The 17,135-nt window shown below is 47.7% G+C and overlaps 1 protein-coding gene across 2 annotated transcripts; it reads right to left on the bottom strand.

The window, feature by feature from the left end:
* Positions 1–1,537: 1,537 nt before the first annotated feature.
* On the bottom strand, positions 1,538–16,334 carry ZNF133 (zinc finger protein 133). Of its 2 annotated transcripts, none has more exon segments than NM_001110090.1 (5): positions 1,538–3,424; positions 6,575–6,670; positions 7,070–7,196; positions 14,941–15,116; positions 16,236–16,334. In NM_001110090.1, coding segments are annotated over 3 exon segments (1,905 nt in total). In that variant the 5' UTR covers positions 7,191–7,196; positions 14,941–15,116; positions 16,236–16,334; the 3' UTR covers positions 1,538–1,736.
* Positions 16,335–17,135: the final 801 nt, after the last annotated feature.

Raw genomic sequence — 17,135 nt, 5'->3', positions numbered from 1 at the left:
TGCTTCTGAAATGTTTGCTTCCACACTTAACAGATTAATAAATAGACACTCAGAGGATTTAGCAATCCCAAAAGATCAGCTCTGATCTAAAAATAGAGCAAAGCCTCTGGTTTCTCAGAACCATTTCTCTCATTCATTTGAGTTGCTTCCAAGTATGACAAAGAATTTGCTTTGGAAAACTTCATTTTTTTTTTTAACAATTGAAATGCTGTCACTGCCAGTTTAGGGTTTTACCGAGTGTGTGTTGTGCTTTATCTTATGTTGGCAATTCTAGGTCCCAGGTATTTCTGTGGCCCCGGGTTTTTATTTTTCCTCCAATGACAAGATTTGGGTGGGTAAGATTAAAATTTTTAATTGAGGTAAGATTCAGGTAATATAAAGTTTACCATTTTGGCCATTTTTAAAGTATACAGTTCAATGGTTTTTAACATTTCCAATGTTCTGCAGCCATCATTACCATGGAGTTCCAGAACATTTTTTTTACCCACAAAGGCAGTCCTTTATTGTTAATGGGGAACAGTCATCCCCATTTCCTCTTCTCTTAGTCTCTGGCAGCCACTATCATGCCTTCTGTCTCTTTGCTTTGGCTTATCCTGGATATTTCATATAAATGGAATGTGTTTGCTCCCCCCCCCCCCACTTTATTCTGTTTACATGATGTATTGATTTTTTTTCCTATGTTGAGCCAGGAAACCACTCAGTCACAGTGTGAAAATCCTTTTCATATGCTGCTGGATTTGGTTGCTAATACTGTTAAGGGTTTCTCCGTCTATATCCATAAGGGTTAGGTGTCTGTAGTTTCCCTGTGTTGTCTTTGTCAGGTTTTGCTAATAGGGTAATACTGGCCTCACAGAATGATTTAGGAAGAGTCTTTTTTGGTAAGATTTTGAGAATGGGTGTTAATCCTTTAAATGCTAGAAGTCGCCGATCAGGCCATCTGATTTCAGGCTATTTTGGAAGGTTTTTGATTACTAACTCAATCTCCTTCGTGTTAGTCTGTTCAGATTTCCTACTTATACATGATTTAAGTGTTTAGATGTTTGTTCATTTCTTCGAGGTTAACCAGCTGACACACACTTATTCGTGGTGTGTTTACCCTAACTCTAAGCAGTAGCAGTGGTTCTAAACAGTAGCAGTGGTCCTAACCACTGATTTGATTGAGCAAAGGCAGAAGTAGAGACATCTGAGAGCGAGGAGGAGGCAGCAGAGAGCGCAAAGGAGGCAAGCCAGTAGGGGGCTGCCACGGGAGTTGGGGGAGAGTGGGGAGGGGGCTGCAGGTGACAATGAGCGGCTTAGGGGAGGTCGTGTTTCCTGGAAGACCCCCTCCCTCGCCCCAATCCCCTGAACACAGTTCCGGGATCCTCTCCCTCTACAAAGGACCAGAGTGTCCAAGAATCACAGACTGACTCAGTTCTTACGTCATCCAAAGGACTGCATTACTGCAGAACCACGGCCTCAGAAGCTCGAGATTTCTGTACCACCCCTGATTCCCTACCTTTATAGGTGGGTGAATGAGAGAGGCAGTTGAGGCCACAGATTTGTAAAGCAGCAGAGTTTTATTAGAACAAAATGCCCCAAACACGACAACTTGGGGTAGAGGAAGTAAACTGAGTTCAAATGTCTTTTTGACCGCTTAGGGAATGCGTTTTCAAGAAGAGCGTAAAATGTTTTGATTTAGTCTGCGCTCTTGGAGCGGGTGAGGGGGTCAGTAAGGATGCTCCCGCGGGGCCTCGGGGTCAGACTGAAACAGTGGTCTGTGGTGGGCACACATTCCTCCTATGTCTGCTGAGGTGGCACTTCTGGCTGAAGCCTTGCCCGCATGCCTTGCACACGTGCGGCGTCCTCCCCTGGTGTGTCATCTGGTGGAGGATGAGGTGTGACTTGTGGGGAAAGCCTTGGCCACACTCTGTGCACAGACAGGAGTTCTCTTCCAAGTGTGACCACTTGTGCATGAGCAGGGCGGACTTGTTGCCGAAGCCTCGCCCGCACAGCCGGCAGTTGTACGGCTGCTCCCTTGTGTGTGTGCGGCGGTGCCGGATGAGGCCCGACTGGTGGCGGAAGCCCCGCCCACACTCCCTGCACACATACGGCTTCTCCCCAGAGTGCGTCCTCTGGTGTGCCACAAGGTTGGACTTCTGGCTGAAGCCTCGCCCGCACTCCGCACACACCAGGGGCTTCTCCCCCGAGTGCGTCCTCTGGTGTCGGATGAGGTTGGACTGCTGGCTGAAGACACGCCCGCAGTCCTTGCACACGATGGGCTTGTGCCCGGAGTGCGTGTTCTGGTGCCTATTGAGATGGGACTTGAGACTGAAGCCCCGCCCACACACCCCACACACGTAAGGCTTCTCCCCAGTGTGTGTGCGCCTGTGCGAGATGAGGGTTGAATTCTGGCTGAATCTGTGTCCGCACACGCCACACACGTAAGGCTTCTCCTTCGAGTGTGTCCTCTGGTGGTTGACGAGTGTGGACCTCTGCCGGAAGCAGCGCCCACACTCCTTGCAGGCATACGGCTTCTCCCCTGAGTGTGTCCTCTGGTGCGAGATGAGGTTCGACCTGTCGCTGAAGCCCAGCCCGCAGTCGCCGCACACGATGGTCTTCTCCTCCAGGTGTGTCCTTCGGTGCCTGACGACGGCTGACTTCTGGCTGAAGCCTTTCCCGCACTCCTGGCACACGTAGGGCTTCTCCCCAGAGTGTGTCCTCTGGTGGATGATGAGGTTCGACTTCTGGCTGAAGCCTCGCCCGCACTCACCACACATGTACGGCTTCTCGCCGGAGTGTGTCCTCTCGTGTATGATGAGCGTCGACTTCCGGTTAAAGCCCCGCCCACACTCCCCGCACACGAGGGGCTTCTCCCCGGAGTGCGCTTTCTGGTGTCTGGCCAGGCTCTTCTTTAGACTGAAGCCCTTCCCACACACCCCACACACGTAGGGCTTCTCCCCGGAGTGGATCCTCTGGTGACTGAGCAGGTTCGTCATCTTGCTGAAACCCAGTCCACACTCTCCACAGTTGACAGTCCCAAACCCCAGGACTTCGATCCTCTTCAACAGCCTGTCTGTTTCCTCAGGGGTCCCCATTTGTGCAGGGCCGGCCTCTATCTCCATACCTGGGACCCCACCCCCAGAGATGACTGGCTGCCTCTGGGGTGGCCTGGGGAATGCTTCTACAGTACTTTTCTCTGTCTTTCCAAACAAAGGCCGGGCACCTTCTCCCTCCTGCCCTTCCACTTCCTCGATCCAGGCACTACCACCAGCGGCCTGCTGCTGCTGGTCCTCCAGGCACAGGTCTCCTGGCTGGACGGGATCTTCGGCATACAGGCACGTGAAGATCCAGGGTGGGGGACTACACAGCACCTGCTGCATGTGGAATTTCTGACTGCAGAGATCCGGAGGGCAGAAAGGACAGAGGTGGAGTTCTGGCTTTGGTTCTGTGGCAGAGAGAAGAGTCTGAGTCAGAACTGAGACGTGGAGCCGCCAAAGCAGTTCTGCCTGGTCTGATGGTTAAGACTCCAGTCCCTGTTCTTCAAAATGTTTACATCTTCAGGGCCACCCAGTAAGACTTCCTGCAGAGGACCCACTACAACGACCTCCTAACGCACAGCCACCCAGTGACACAAACAGGGTCCAAAGGGATTGTCTGTGACCAAGAGAGCTCTAACCAGAGGACCCACGTGGAAACGTCTTTCTCTTTCCCTGTCTCCCTGGGAGGATGGGGTGGAAGAAGAGAGCTGTCCCTGAGCCTGGAAGACCCTGGTGTAGGAGGCAACACAGTGGAGTGGTTAGATACCACATGTGAGACACCTGAACCTGGAGGGTCCCGACTCACGCACAAATACTTATTAGAGGCCTACTCTGGACCAGAATTCCCACAAGGCAGGGCTTCCCTGGTGGCTCAGACAGGGAAGAATCTGCCTGCCAATGCAGCATACACAGGTTTGACCCCTGGGTCGGGAAGAGCCCCTGGAGGAAGAAACGGCAACCCACTCTAGCATTCTTGTCTGGAGAATATCCATGGACAGAGGTACCTGCAGAAGAGCTGGACACAACTGAGTGACTAACACTTTCTTTCACTTTCACTTTCGGGAGGCTTTCAGCAGTAGACAGCACACACACGGTCTAGGTCCCCCAATGACTGGTGCCACGGATCAGTTTGAGTCTTGTTAACTTCCATAATTAACCAAAATAAAAATGGCACCAGGAATCAATATAAAAGTTTTCTTCTCATAGTACCTCTCATAAGGAGATGTCAACACTGAACAACTTGCTTCAGCACTGCTGGTTCTACTCAGCTGGCGGAATGCAAGATCACATAGTCTGAGGAACCAGGTCCAGACCTCACTGCATCTGCCTGAACACTTGCATTCACTGATGAACTGAACTTTTGAAAACTAACTGTGTATACATCTACATTCTAGAATTATTCCATCAGTAGAGAATGCTACTGTATTCTGAGACAGGGCCTTCAAAGAGGTGATTAAGGTTAAAAGAAGTCATAAGGCTCTAATCGATATGTCTGGTGACCTCCCTGTAGGAGGAAAGCCAGGATGTGCAGCCTCAGAAAGGCCGGGTTAGGACAGAGTGAGGAGGTGGCCATTCAAAGTCCAGGAGGGAACTGCCAACACCTCTGCCAACCAAGAACTGCGAGCCTCCAGAAACACAGTAAAACCTTTTGCTTCTGCCATGAATTCTGCTGCTGTGTTTCAGCAGCCTGAGCTAGGAGAGATGCTGCTGCTTCTACCTTGAGCTCTTCCCTAAGTGCCTCTGTACCTGCCCTACAGTCCCTAAGTAAGTCCCATGAAATCCATCAGCTGTTCCAGTAAATGTGAAAGGGCCAAAGTCCCTATTCAAAGATAACAGTTGATTTGGCAGAAAATGCAATAGCAGCTACATGACACCGCAAATCACATTAGATATCATACCAAAACTCTCTAAAAAACAAAGAGCCACAGCAAAGCAGGTGCTAAGACTAATAAGAAATAATAAGATTGATATGTAACACACGACTCTATTTAAAATGGATAACTGACAAGGACCTACTCTACAGCACAGGGAACACTGCTCATGTTATGTGACAGCCTGGATGGAAGGGGAGTTTGGGGGAGAATGGATACATGTATATGTATGGCTGGGTCCCTTCACTGTCCACCTGAAACTATCACAACATTGTTAATCAGCTATACATCAATGTAAAATAAAAAAAAGTTTTTTAGAAAAAAATGAAAGTTTAAGGAATATAATGTGGAACAAAAGAATTTTAACATTAAAAACTTCATTAATGAATGAGATAAAATTGTCATGAACCTTTACATGCCTAACAGTACACTGAAGTGAAATATATAGCAAAAACTTAGAAAGAAATGGAGGATTTGATATAAATTACAATGACATTGGCGAGTAATCTGCTATGACTCTTAGCAGACCAAAAACAAGGATATAAAAACTTAAAAAATATAAATGATTTCTATTATATATGCTATTTCCCTTGATTTTAAGACACAATTAACTAAGCTTTCAAATTTGATAAAACTGAGAAATAGAAAATCTCTTACAGAAAAAAAAAACATATACTTCTCTTTATTATGAAATTGTCAACAGTATTTTAAAAGCTAAAAAACACACAATTCCCTACAGTTATCTATTCCTCTATCATTTAAAAAGAATGCCAAGTCAAAAAACTCCCCAGAAACTCCACTCTTTCCAATTCTCTACCCCCCAAGCTAACCACTGATCATGGTGAATAATAATGCAGATGTCTATGTTCACATATACATGTTGACACAGTCTTTCACACAAACCCAACTATGTAATAAACATTGTTTTGCAATTTTTCACTTAAAAATGTATCTTCTAAGTATCTGCTTTTCTGTTAAAGGAGGTAAAGGAAAATCTGCTCTTCATTAATGAACAATTAGGAAGCATCATCACAAAAATGGAAAGTTATAAAAAAAAAAAAAACAGGCTCAGTAAACTGTGGGACAATGTAAAATGGACTAATACACATGTGAATATCATTCCAAAAAGAAGGAAACAGAAGGGAACAAAAGAATCATGAAAGAATCATGTCCAAAAATCTCGCCAATGTGGCTCTAACCATAAATTTATAGGTTCAAAAATCTGAGCACACGCTATGACAGGAAAAATAGTGACATCGCAGTCAAACAGCTGAACACCAAAATACAGAAAGCTCTGAAAGTACCAGAGGTTTAAAAAGTAACAAAAAAACAAAGCAATAACTGTGGAAATGACAGCTGATTTCTTATTAGAAACAATGGGAGGCCTGAACAGGGGAACAGTAACCTTAAAGTGGTGAAAAAATAAGCCAATCTAAAATTCTAATCCAGGGAAAATATCCTTTTAAAAATATAGTAACATGAGCCACCAGACTATGTATGTGGGAGGGAACTAAGTGAGGCAGAGACGGCAAACCCAGTGCAGGGAGACGAGACACCAGGACGCTCGGGTGCCGCTGCAGGTCTGGAAGGAGGCCAGGAGGGCAGTGCATACGGTGAGCGGCCAGGGGCCCGGCAGAAAGACCTCCCCACCCCCAGCCCTCTGAACCACCCAGGGTCCCTACTCACCCAGGCAGCTGACGGGCGAGCATTTCCTCTCTTCTCTCCAGGTCTCCTTCCCTTGCTCCAGCTGGGTGATGAGTTCTGGTTTAGAAAACGGAATGCCTGCTCAGAGGAAAAGAGAACAAGATGGTTGCAGGTTATCCTGCACTCAGAGCCACACCAGGGGGGAGGATTTCTAAAGGTGGTGGGGAAGATGTGAGAGTGGTGAGCTCCCCCAGGGAAGGGAAGCCAGGATGGGAGTTCACTGACCCGACTTCATGCTGTGAGAGAACACCTCCCTCGTTTACAAGAAGATACTGACTAGGAAGAGATGCCAGGCTTACCAGAGAGCCTGCGGGAGAAGGCTAGAAATGCGGAGTATCACACACATATATACACAGCTGTACACGTTTATAGAGTGTCTCTGCTTTGGAGTCCAACCCAAAGGTAAGGCCAGAAAGCAAGAGGGCTGCTCCAAGTTGCCAGCAGCCAGGACCCGGGTCCTAAGAGATGCAGGCTTACCCAGTGAGACCAGGTTGCTGTAGTTCTCCAGCATCACCTCCCGGTACAGGGACCTCTGAGCAGGGCTCAGCAGCACCCACTCATCCTGGGTGAAATCCACAGCCACATCTCTGAATGCCATGTGTGCCTGTAACACAAAACAGCCCTGTTCACCCGGGAGCCAGCCCTGCCCAGGCCTCAGGGTAAGGGGCAAGGGGGAGGCGGCCCAGGGGAGGCAGATGAGATCCTGCCTTTCACCCTGGTGCTCTGTATTCCAAGATCTTTAAAGCCCTGTCACCACCTGGGCAGTGGCACTTGTCAACACGTTCAAGGTCCTAGCTGGGCTGATGTGGAGAATACATACAAAAATAGCCTGTAACTTTCAGGAGCTTTATGTTGAGGGAAAGCGCCAGACTTTTGAGTTTTAAGAATTTAAAAGAATAGTCTGAACCACGGTATTAGTGTTGAAGCATCCGAATGACTGAGGTTCACACAATTCAGTTATGGCAAAGACCAAACACAACTCAGTCCCTCCCTGAATCCCACAGCCCCTCCGGCCCTCCTTCCCTGAGAGGCACCAACCAGCAGGGAATGGTCAAGAGCACGAATTTGAACCCTACTGCCCTGGTTTGGAGCCCATCCCAGCCATCAGCTAGCAACTCCACTTTTTCAACTGTGGGTAGCAGTCCACTAAATGTCCTGTCCCACACTGTGGTGCTCAGGGTGGACGTCCCTGCCATTCAGTCCAGAATTCATCTCACATGCCATTCTCACACCCTGCCCAACTTTACTGCCTTTATCGCAACACTGTTTCAAAGTGGAAAGCACCCTGCAACAGGGACATCAGGAGAGGTTTTCACAAGAGGCCCAGGAACTTGGTCTTGAACGAAGCACAGGAGTCTAGGGAAGAGAAATTGCCAGGTGTTCCCGATGAGGTGTATGGGGAACACAGAAGAGGACACCTGCGCCAAGGAGGAGAGGAAGCCTGAATCCTGGGACGTAGGACCACTTAGGAGGAATAAAAGGCACTAAGTGGGAGAAATGCAGAACAGGTCGAGCGTAGGACAGCTTGTGGGTTTTAAATGACTGTAAAATATACATAAGCATTTTACTATTTTTACCATGTGAAGTGTACATTTCAGTACATTAAGCATGCTCGCACTTAATGTGGTACAACCATCACCACTATCCATCTCCAGAACTGGTTCATCATCTCACGTTGAAACTCTGTGACCATAAACCACAATGCCCTTTCTCACAAACCCTGGTAACCAACCATCATTTTACTGTCTCCATGCATTTGGCTATTCTAGGTATCCCAAATATGTGAAATCATACGGTGTCTGTCCTTTTGTGTCTGGCTTATTTCATTCAGCGTAATGTCTTCAAGTTTCAGCCACAGACTCTAAAGAAGATGGACACATGGCCAAGAGACACATGAAGAGCGGCTCAACATCACTAATTGTTCAGTTCAGTTTAGTTGCACAGTTGTGTCCGACTCTTTGCAACCCCATGAATCACAGCATGCCAGGCCTCCCTGTCCATCACCAACTCCCGGAGTTCACCCAAACTCATGTCCATCAAGTCGGTGATGCCATCCAGCCATCTCATCCTCTGTCGTCCCCTTCTCCTCCTGCCCCCAATCCCTCCCAGCATCAGGGTCTTTTCCAATGAGTCAACTCTTCGCAAAAGGTGGCCAAAGTATTGGAGTTTCAGCCTCAGCATCAGTCCTTCCAATGAACACCCAGGACTGATCTCCTTTAGGATGGACTTGTTGGATCTCCTTGCAGTCCAAGGGACTCTCAGGAGTCTTCTCCAACACCACAGTTCAAAAGCATCAATTCTTCGGTGCTCAGCTTTCTTCACAGTCCAACTCTCACATCCATATATGACTACTGGAAAAACCATAGCCTTGACTAGACGGACCTTTTTGTTAGAGAAATGCAAATCAAAGTACAATTCACACCAGTCAGAATGGCCATCCTCAAAAAGTCCACAAACAATAAATACGGGAGAGGATGTAGAGAAAAGGGACCCCTCCCACACTGTTGATGGGAATGTAAAATTCGTAACAGACCCTGTAGAGAACAGTATGGAGGTTCTTTAAAAAACTAAAAATAGAACTACCATATGATCCAGCAGTCCCATTCCTGGGCACATATCCAGAGAAAGTCATAATTCGAAAAGATACCTGCACCCAGTGTTCACTGCAGCACTATTTATTATAGCCAACACATGGAAGCAACCTAAATGTCCACCAACGGAGGAATGGATAAAGAAGATGTGGTACAGCCTTCCCCGGCGGCTCAGGGGTAAAGAATCCACCTGTATTCACACAGTTTCAGTGGTAAAGAGTCCTGTGAATTCAGGAGACACGAGTTCGATCCCTGATCTGGGAAGATCCCACATGCCTTGGAGCGACTAAACCCGTGTGCCACAACTACTGAACCTGTGCCCTACAGCCCGTGCTCTGCCACAAGAGAAGCCACCTCAGTAAGAAGCCCGTGCGCCACCACTAGAGAGCAGCCCCCACCTGCCGCAGCCAGAGAAAAGCCCAAGCAGCAGTGAGACCCAGCACAGCTATGAATAAATAAAATTTTTTTTAAAATGTAGTACATCTTTGTACAATGGACTATTACGCAGCCATATAAAGAATGAAATAATGTCATTTTCAGCAACATGGATGGACCTAGAGATTATCATACTAAATAAAGTAAGTCAAACAAAGGCAAATATATCACTCATATGTGGCACTTAAGTTTTTAAAATGATATAAATGAACTTATTTATAAAACAGAAACAGACTCACACACTTAAAAAAACAAAACGTATGGTTACCAAAGGGGATGTGTGTGTGTGTGGTGGGGGGAGGAATAAATTAGGAGTTTGGGATTAACATATATACACTACAATATATAATAAATAAAGTATATAGACAGGTAACCAACTAGACCATACTATATAGGACAGCGAACCCTACTCAATACTATGTAATAACCTATCTGAGAAAAGAATCTGAAAAAGAATGAACATATGTATATGTATAACTGAATTACTTTTCTGTACACCTGAAATTAACACAACAATGTAAATCAACTGTTAAGTTCAGTTCAGTTCTGTCACTCAGTCGTGTCCGACTCTTTGCAACCCCATGAATCGCAGCACGCCAGGCCTCCTTGTCCATCACCAACTCCCGGAATTCACTCAGACTTACGTCCATTGAATCAGTGATGCCATCCAGCCATCTCATCCTCTGTTGTCCCTTTCTCCTCCTGCCCCCAACCCCTCCCAGCATCAGAGTCTTTTCCAATGAGTCAACTCTTCGCATGAGGTGGCCAAAGTACTGGAGTTTCAGCTTTAGCATCATTCCTTCCAAAGAAATGCCAGGGCTGATCTCCTTCACAATGGACTGATTGGATCTCCTTGCAGTCCAAGGGACTCTCAAGTCTTCTCCAACACCACAGTTCAAAAGCATCAATTCTTCGGCGCTCAGCTTTCTTCACAGTCCAACTCTCACAGCCATACGTGACCACAGGAAGAACCATAGCCTTGACTAGACCGACCTTTGTTGGCAAAGTAATGTCTCTGCTTTTCAATATGCTATCTAGGTTGGTCATAACTTGTCTTCCAAGGAGTAAGCATCTTTTAATTTCATGGCTGCAGTCACCATCTGCAGTGATTTTGGAGCCCCAAAAAATAAAGTCTGACACTGTTTCCACTGTTTCCCCATCTATTTCCCATGAAGTGTTGGGACCAGATGCCATGATCTTCGTTTTCTGAATGTTGAGTTTTAAGCCAACTTTTTCACTCTCCTCTTTCACCTTCATCAAGAGGCTTTTTAGTTCCTCTTTACTTTCTGCCCTAAGGGTGGTGTCATCTGCATATCTGAGGTTATTGATATTTCTCCCGGCAATCTTGATTCCAGCTTGTGCTTCTTCCAGCCCAGCATTTCTCATGATGTACTCTGCATATAAGCAACTGTACTACAGTAAAAATTGGGAAAAAAAGATGACCTGAATCAAAATATGAAGGGCCTACAAAGTACCAGGGAGAAGCTGACACATAGCCAACAGCTTCAAGGTATATTTCTACTGGAAAAACTATCAGGCTCTGAAGAATAACAAGAAAACTCCTAAGTGACTCTAGACAAAAAATATACCAGACTTCCATGAGACTTTTCAAAATCATCATTCAACTCATGTGCACTGCAGGTGGGAATGTACAATGGTGCAAGCACTATGGAAAACAGCACAGCAGTTCCTCAAAAATGTAAAAATACACATTAGCATATGATCCACCAATTCCACTTCTGGGTATTTCCCCAAAAGAATTGGAAGCAGGGACTTGAATAGATATTTGTACACTCATGTGAGCAGCATTATGCACAATAGCCAAACTGCAGATGAAATCTAAGTGTCTGTCAATAGACAAATAGATAAACAAAGAGCGGTGTGTGTGTGTGTGTGTGTGTGCGTGTGTGTGTGTATGTATATAATGGAATATTATTAAGCCTTAGAAAAGAAATTCTGACACATGCTACAACATGGATGAACATTAAAGATACTATGCTAAGTCAAACAAACCAGATACAAAAGGACAGATATAAAATTCCACTTATATGAGGTACCTAGACTAATCTATATACACAAAGTAGAACGATGGTTGACAGGAGCTAGGAGGAAGGGGAAACTGAGTTATTGTTTAATGGGGATAGAGTTTCATTCTGAAAAGTTCTGGAAATGGAGAGTGTGAACGGTTGCACAACAATATGAATGTACTTAATGATACTGGACTATAGACTTAAAACAGTTAAGATGGTAAATCTTATGTTATATATATTTTATGACTTTAAATGCATGGCAAGAAGAATATCATTCAAAGCAATAAGAAAATATTTCGGGGACTTCCCTGGTGGTCAGGTGGCTAAGACTTCGCACTCCCAATGCAAGGGGCCTGGGTTCAATCCTTGGTCAGAGAACTAGACCCCACGTGCCACAACTAAGACCCAGCGGAGCCAAATAAATAAATAAACAAAATTTTTTTTTTTTTTAATTTCACCAAGACAGAGTGCCCAGAAATGTAAGACTGGTTGAATATGAGGAAATTCATTACTGTATATTATACGTATTAATCAACTGGACCAAGGAGAAAAAACATGATTGCATTTATACATGCTGAAGTATTCTTTAACAGAACTCATCCAACATCCAATTCACTGTAATAATAATGAATCCATAGAACTTTTCATTTTGAATTTCAGACTTAGAAGTTGCAAAAGTATCAATTCCCGTGTAACCTTAATCCAGTTTTCTCTAATGTTAACATCTGAGAAAACTATACTATAATGATGAAAACCAGATTAACATTGATTATTATTACTATTATCTAAACTACAGCTCATAACCACATTTCAACAGGTTTTTTCTACTAATGTCCTCCTTCTTCTGGTCCAGGATTCAACTGAGGTTCTCCCACTGCAATTAGCTGTCATGTATCTTTAATCTCCTCCAATCCTTCTTTCATGAATGACATTTTTGAAGAACAGCCCTCAATTGTGATTTATCAGATTTGGGAAGAAAATGATTAGAATGACCCTAGTTCACTTCTAGCTAGACTATCTCAGAAGTCACATGCCCTTTTCATACCCCTTGATAGGAGTTCATGATATCAGTATGTTTTACTACTGATGATGTTAACCTTGATCACTTGGTTAAGGCAGCATCTGCTGGGTTTTTTCATTACGATGTCATTCATTTTGCCTTTATATTTAATATACATCTTGGGAGAGTTACTTTGAGATTATACAAATATCCTGTTTCTCTTCAATCTTTTACCAAATAATTTTAGCATCACTTTGTGGGAGCTGTCTTCAACCATTATTACTGCAGTATTGACCAAATGACAATGTTCTACCTCCTCCTTTCCTTTGAAATTCATTAGCTGGAATTCTGTAAGCAAGAGTTGTCCCTTCTCTTTTTTTTAAATTAATTCATTTATTGTTGGCTGTGCTGGGTCTTCATTGCTGCATGCAGGCTTTATCAAGTTGGGCAAGCGGGGACAACTCTTCGCAGCAGTGTACAGGCTTCTCGCTGCGGTGGCTTCAGTGGTCATGGAGCACAGGCTCCGTTGCTCCACGGCATGTGGAATCTTCCCAGACCAGGGATTGAACCCATGACCCCTTCACTGGCAGCCAGATTCTTATGCACTGTATCACCAGGGAAATCCAAGAGTTGTCCCTTCTTATTTACTTCAGTGTGGATTCATAGCTTATCCTAGGGGTTATATTAGAATATTATCACTATTTTGCTGCTCAAATTATTTCATCAAACACTGGGTGCTCCTTCAGGCTGATCTCATCCCTGCTTTCACCCACAAATGTGTGACAAGGGGTGCTGTGCCAGTCACAGGCTTAAGTCTGTATGCTCTCGGAGGGCCCAAGGCACCAGGTTAAGAACGTCAGCACCCCTGCTAGAGGGACCAAACAGAAGCAGAGGCCCGATACCATGTGGAGAGGGTGTGGGGCCTAGCAAAGACGACACTGGTGTCTTCACCTGCTTAGGCTAACCCAGTGACAGGAACTGTATCGATGGCTCAAGAGGAGCAAATGAGGTACCCTACCCTCTAACAACCACCTCCTGGTCCAGTGGGAGGGTCAGACAGTCATGACACAGCCTAAGCCCTGGAGTCCTGAGCCCCAGGGTCCCACCATGAACAGGGAACCTGGGAACACTGCCAGGGATGTGCAGGCTGCTCTGCAGGGGGAGAGCATCCCAGCTCATCACCAGTTGACACAGAAACAGAAATGCTCGGGGAAACACAAGCAGACAAGGAATATGCTTCTGTGCAGCTGTAAAGCAGGGTCTGACCAGGCTGGGAGTCGGGGAGGAGACTGAGGAGGAGACTTGGAGAAGCTGGAGGCATTAAAGTAACTCTAACAATTACTTAGACTTTATGTGCCCCGCACTGTAACTGCATTGCTAGGGTTATCTCCTCCAACATCCCCGGGAGGTGGACACCATTCTGATGATTCCCATCTGGCAGATGAGGAAAAGAAGGCTCAGGGAGGTGAAATAACAAGCTCAGGGCCACACAGCTAGACATGGTAAAACTGAGATTTGAACCCAAGCATCCTGACTTTGGAGTCGGGACAGAAGCAGACGATTAGGAAGGTCTCTTTCTAGCAGGCTGAGTGCCAAGTTCAGTATGTGGACGTCAGGTGCCCAATGCAAGAGGCAGGTGGGGAGAGGGACAAGAAGGTGGAGCAGAGACAAGAGTGAGGGCGGAGCAGGAGTGAGGACCAGAAGGAGAGGGGTCCAGGGCACAGCGCACGTGCTGCTGAGAGACAGGGCAGGTGAGCCTGGAAAGAGCAAAGAGGCCAAGCTGCGGGTGTTCACTGAGGTCCACAAGGTCAGAATCGGGGGGAGGGCCAGACACAGGGACACTGTCCCCCGGAATTCCTCCCCGGCCACACACCTCCCCTCTCCTGCCTCTGAACAGAGCTGCTCTGACTGAAACAGCTATTCATTCCCTTGAGTGTAGTGATGACCCTGTGGTTATTTTACAGGAAGCTCTAATGTTAGAGCTGCCTCCTGAGGTAACTGCAGGTGAGATGACAGGACGGGGACACAGGCAGTGAGGGCCTCGCTGGATGGAACCAGAACAGAAGGCCGAGGCCTTCACAACAGACAAGCCTGAGAGTGCACAGGCCTCAACACACCACAAGGATGGGGGAGGAGGGGGTGGTCAAGGAGGACACAGAGTCTGAACAAGAGTCCCTGGGACAGCAGCCACCCCTACCACAGACCATGTCCCCTGGGGAAACCAGCTGGGCTCTGATCCCCGGGCGGGGCATGCTGGGCACAAGATGTCAAGGCTGAGCGAAGGAAACCCACCTTTGGTTCAGCACACGGAAGGCGAGCAGTCCCCACGTGAGTCCGGGCTGTCAGGAGCCCTCCCCTCGCCCACCAGGCTTCCTCTCTGGGCAGCACAAGAGCAGAAAGGTTCAGGAGAGTCACTGGAAACTCACGCCCTTAGACTTCCCTCTTCGTTAAAGGCATCAGGAATGGACCTGTCACAGAAGAAAAGGCTGCGGGAAGCTCGCTGAGAACACAGCCTGCCCCAATAATGCTGCCGACACCAGGCCTGAGCTGACCCACTCTTGCCTCAGACCTTCCTAAGCAAAGTTCTTACTGACTGGGTACTTAGGACTGTACACATCAGAGACAGTTCCAGGCACAGAACCATCTTACTTCATTCTAGCCTCACAATCCAATGGAGTACAATTTATTATCTTTATTTTACAGATGAGAAAACTGAAGCACAGTGAAGTCAGTCCCTTATCCAAGGTGACACCGTTACAAAGTCACAGAGTCTGGATGAAGCTGGCAGCTCTTCAAGTAGGGCAGGGACAGTGAACCTCTGTGGGTTGTAGGCTTCTCAGTGTGCCATTTTGAGATGAATCAAGATTGCTCCCCAGGTGACAAGGGTTACATCTGGATGGTGGGTCTGTAGAGTTCTATTTATTTCTGTCCAAAATCTCTCCTTAATAAAACTTTAAAATGGAACTCAAAATCCCGAAGTCCGGAAACACTGGAGCCCCGCACATCCGTGACTGCTGGGGTCAACGCAGGTTTCCAGGACCTTTGAGAAACTTGCCCAGTGGGCCTCAGACAACCTCTTCCTCCAAGGCCTGAATCCAGGGGCGACCGGCCAAAAACACACCCAAGATCGCTGCCAAAGTGGCCCGTTCCACACCCAGCCCATCCCAGGCACATGATGCCCACGGCAAACCACCCACCAAAACTCCTGGCGGCGGGCTGGCCCTCATCCCGGCAGCTGGGAAACATCAGGGCCCCATGCCAACTTACTCAACCCTCTGGCCCCCAGGGACTTGAGGATAAGCGCGACCTCCCCGCTCCCATCATCATCACTCTTTCGGCCAAGGCCTAACGTGTCCTCACCCACAGAAGCCCCGGGACGTGGCTGGATTCCGGCATCCGCCACCACTGGGCATCACGGCTGAGCTTCGCTCACGTCCATCGAAGATGCGCGCTCACATCCCAAATATGACATCCGGGAGGGCACGGCCTGAACCGCGACAGTGCGTCCCGCCGCCGCCTCCTCTGCCCGGCACCCGCACAGTCCCCAGCGTCAGGCCCAGCCAACAGCCCAGACTTTCAGGACCTACCTTTCCGCGCAGGGAAGAGCACGGCTGCAGCTTAGAGCCCCACGAGCGCCACACTCACCAGCGAGGATCAAGGGGTCACTCCAGCCACCAGCTGGGCCAGGACGCCAGGACTACACTACCCAGAATCCTCGGCCAAGCACCAGGACTACACTACCCAGAATCCTCGGCCCAGCGCCGGGACTACATCTCCCAGGATGCTCGGCGCGCCCAGAGGCCTCTGAGGGAGCTGTTTCTCGGTAACATGCCCAAGGGAGAATGGCCACTGTGGCACCTGGATTTCCGCCCCGCCCCCTCTTTTACAGAGGACCCCGGGTGAAACGTCTCCTTCCAGTGCCCACTTTGCTAACGCCTCCGCCTTAAAGACTACACTCCCCAGTGATCCCTGCAGTGACTCCTGCCTCTGGTGCTGGGCTCACCCCTCGGCTGGCGGAAGTGATGTGCCCGGGGAATCTCCGTTTAGTTTCTGGGGTGCGCGGCGGGGGGGGACAACAGTTTCCGGGCCACGCTTGCTTGAAGGGAAAGCAAGGCTGTGTCTGGGCGCGTAGGGAGGGGTCCGTGAGCCGCGCAGGCGTGGTGTCGACCAGCTCCCTTTAATTCACTTAAACCCACGGTGGGGACTGAGACTGAGAAGGCGAGGCACCTTACCGCGATCTTACTGTCAAAGGAGGCAGCCCTGGGTTCCGAGCCCATGTCCCCAACTAGCGCACCCGCACCGCTCTCCCTAGATCCTGTCCCTCTGTCGCAGTCCGCGCGTTTATGGGCAATCTCATCCGTCTTCTGGGGGACAGAAGCCTCACCGTTAGACCATAGCTTGGGGCTCAGTCCCTCTTAGTGTCCTTTGAAAAAGCAAAATGTCAAGAATGACAACCTAAAAGTTGAGAATTGTGTTTCAATTGATGG

The sequence above is a fragment of the Bos taurus genome, chromosome 13, assembly GCF_002263795.3.
Source record: "Bos taurus isolate L1 Dominette 01449 registration number 42190680 breed Hereford chromosome 13, ARS-UCD2.0, whole genome shotgun sequence".
Lineage (NCBI taxonomy): Eukaryota > Metazoa > Chordata > Mammalia > Artiodactyla > Bovidae > Bos > Bos taurus.
This window is presented reverse-complemented; position numbering and strand designations above follow the sequence as displayed.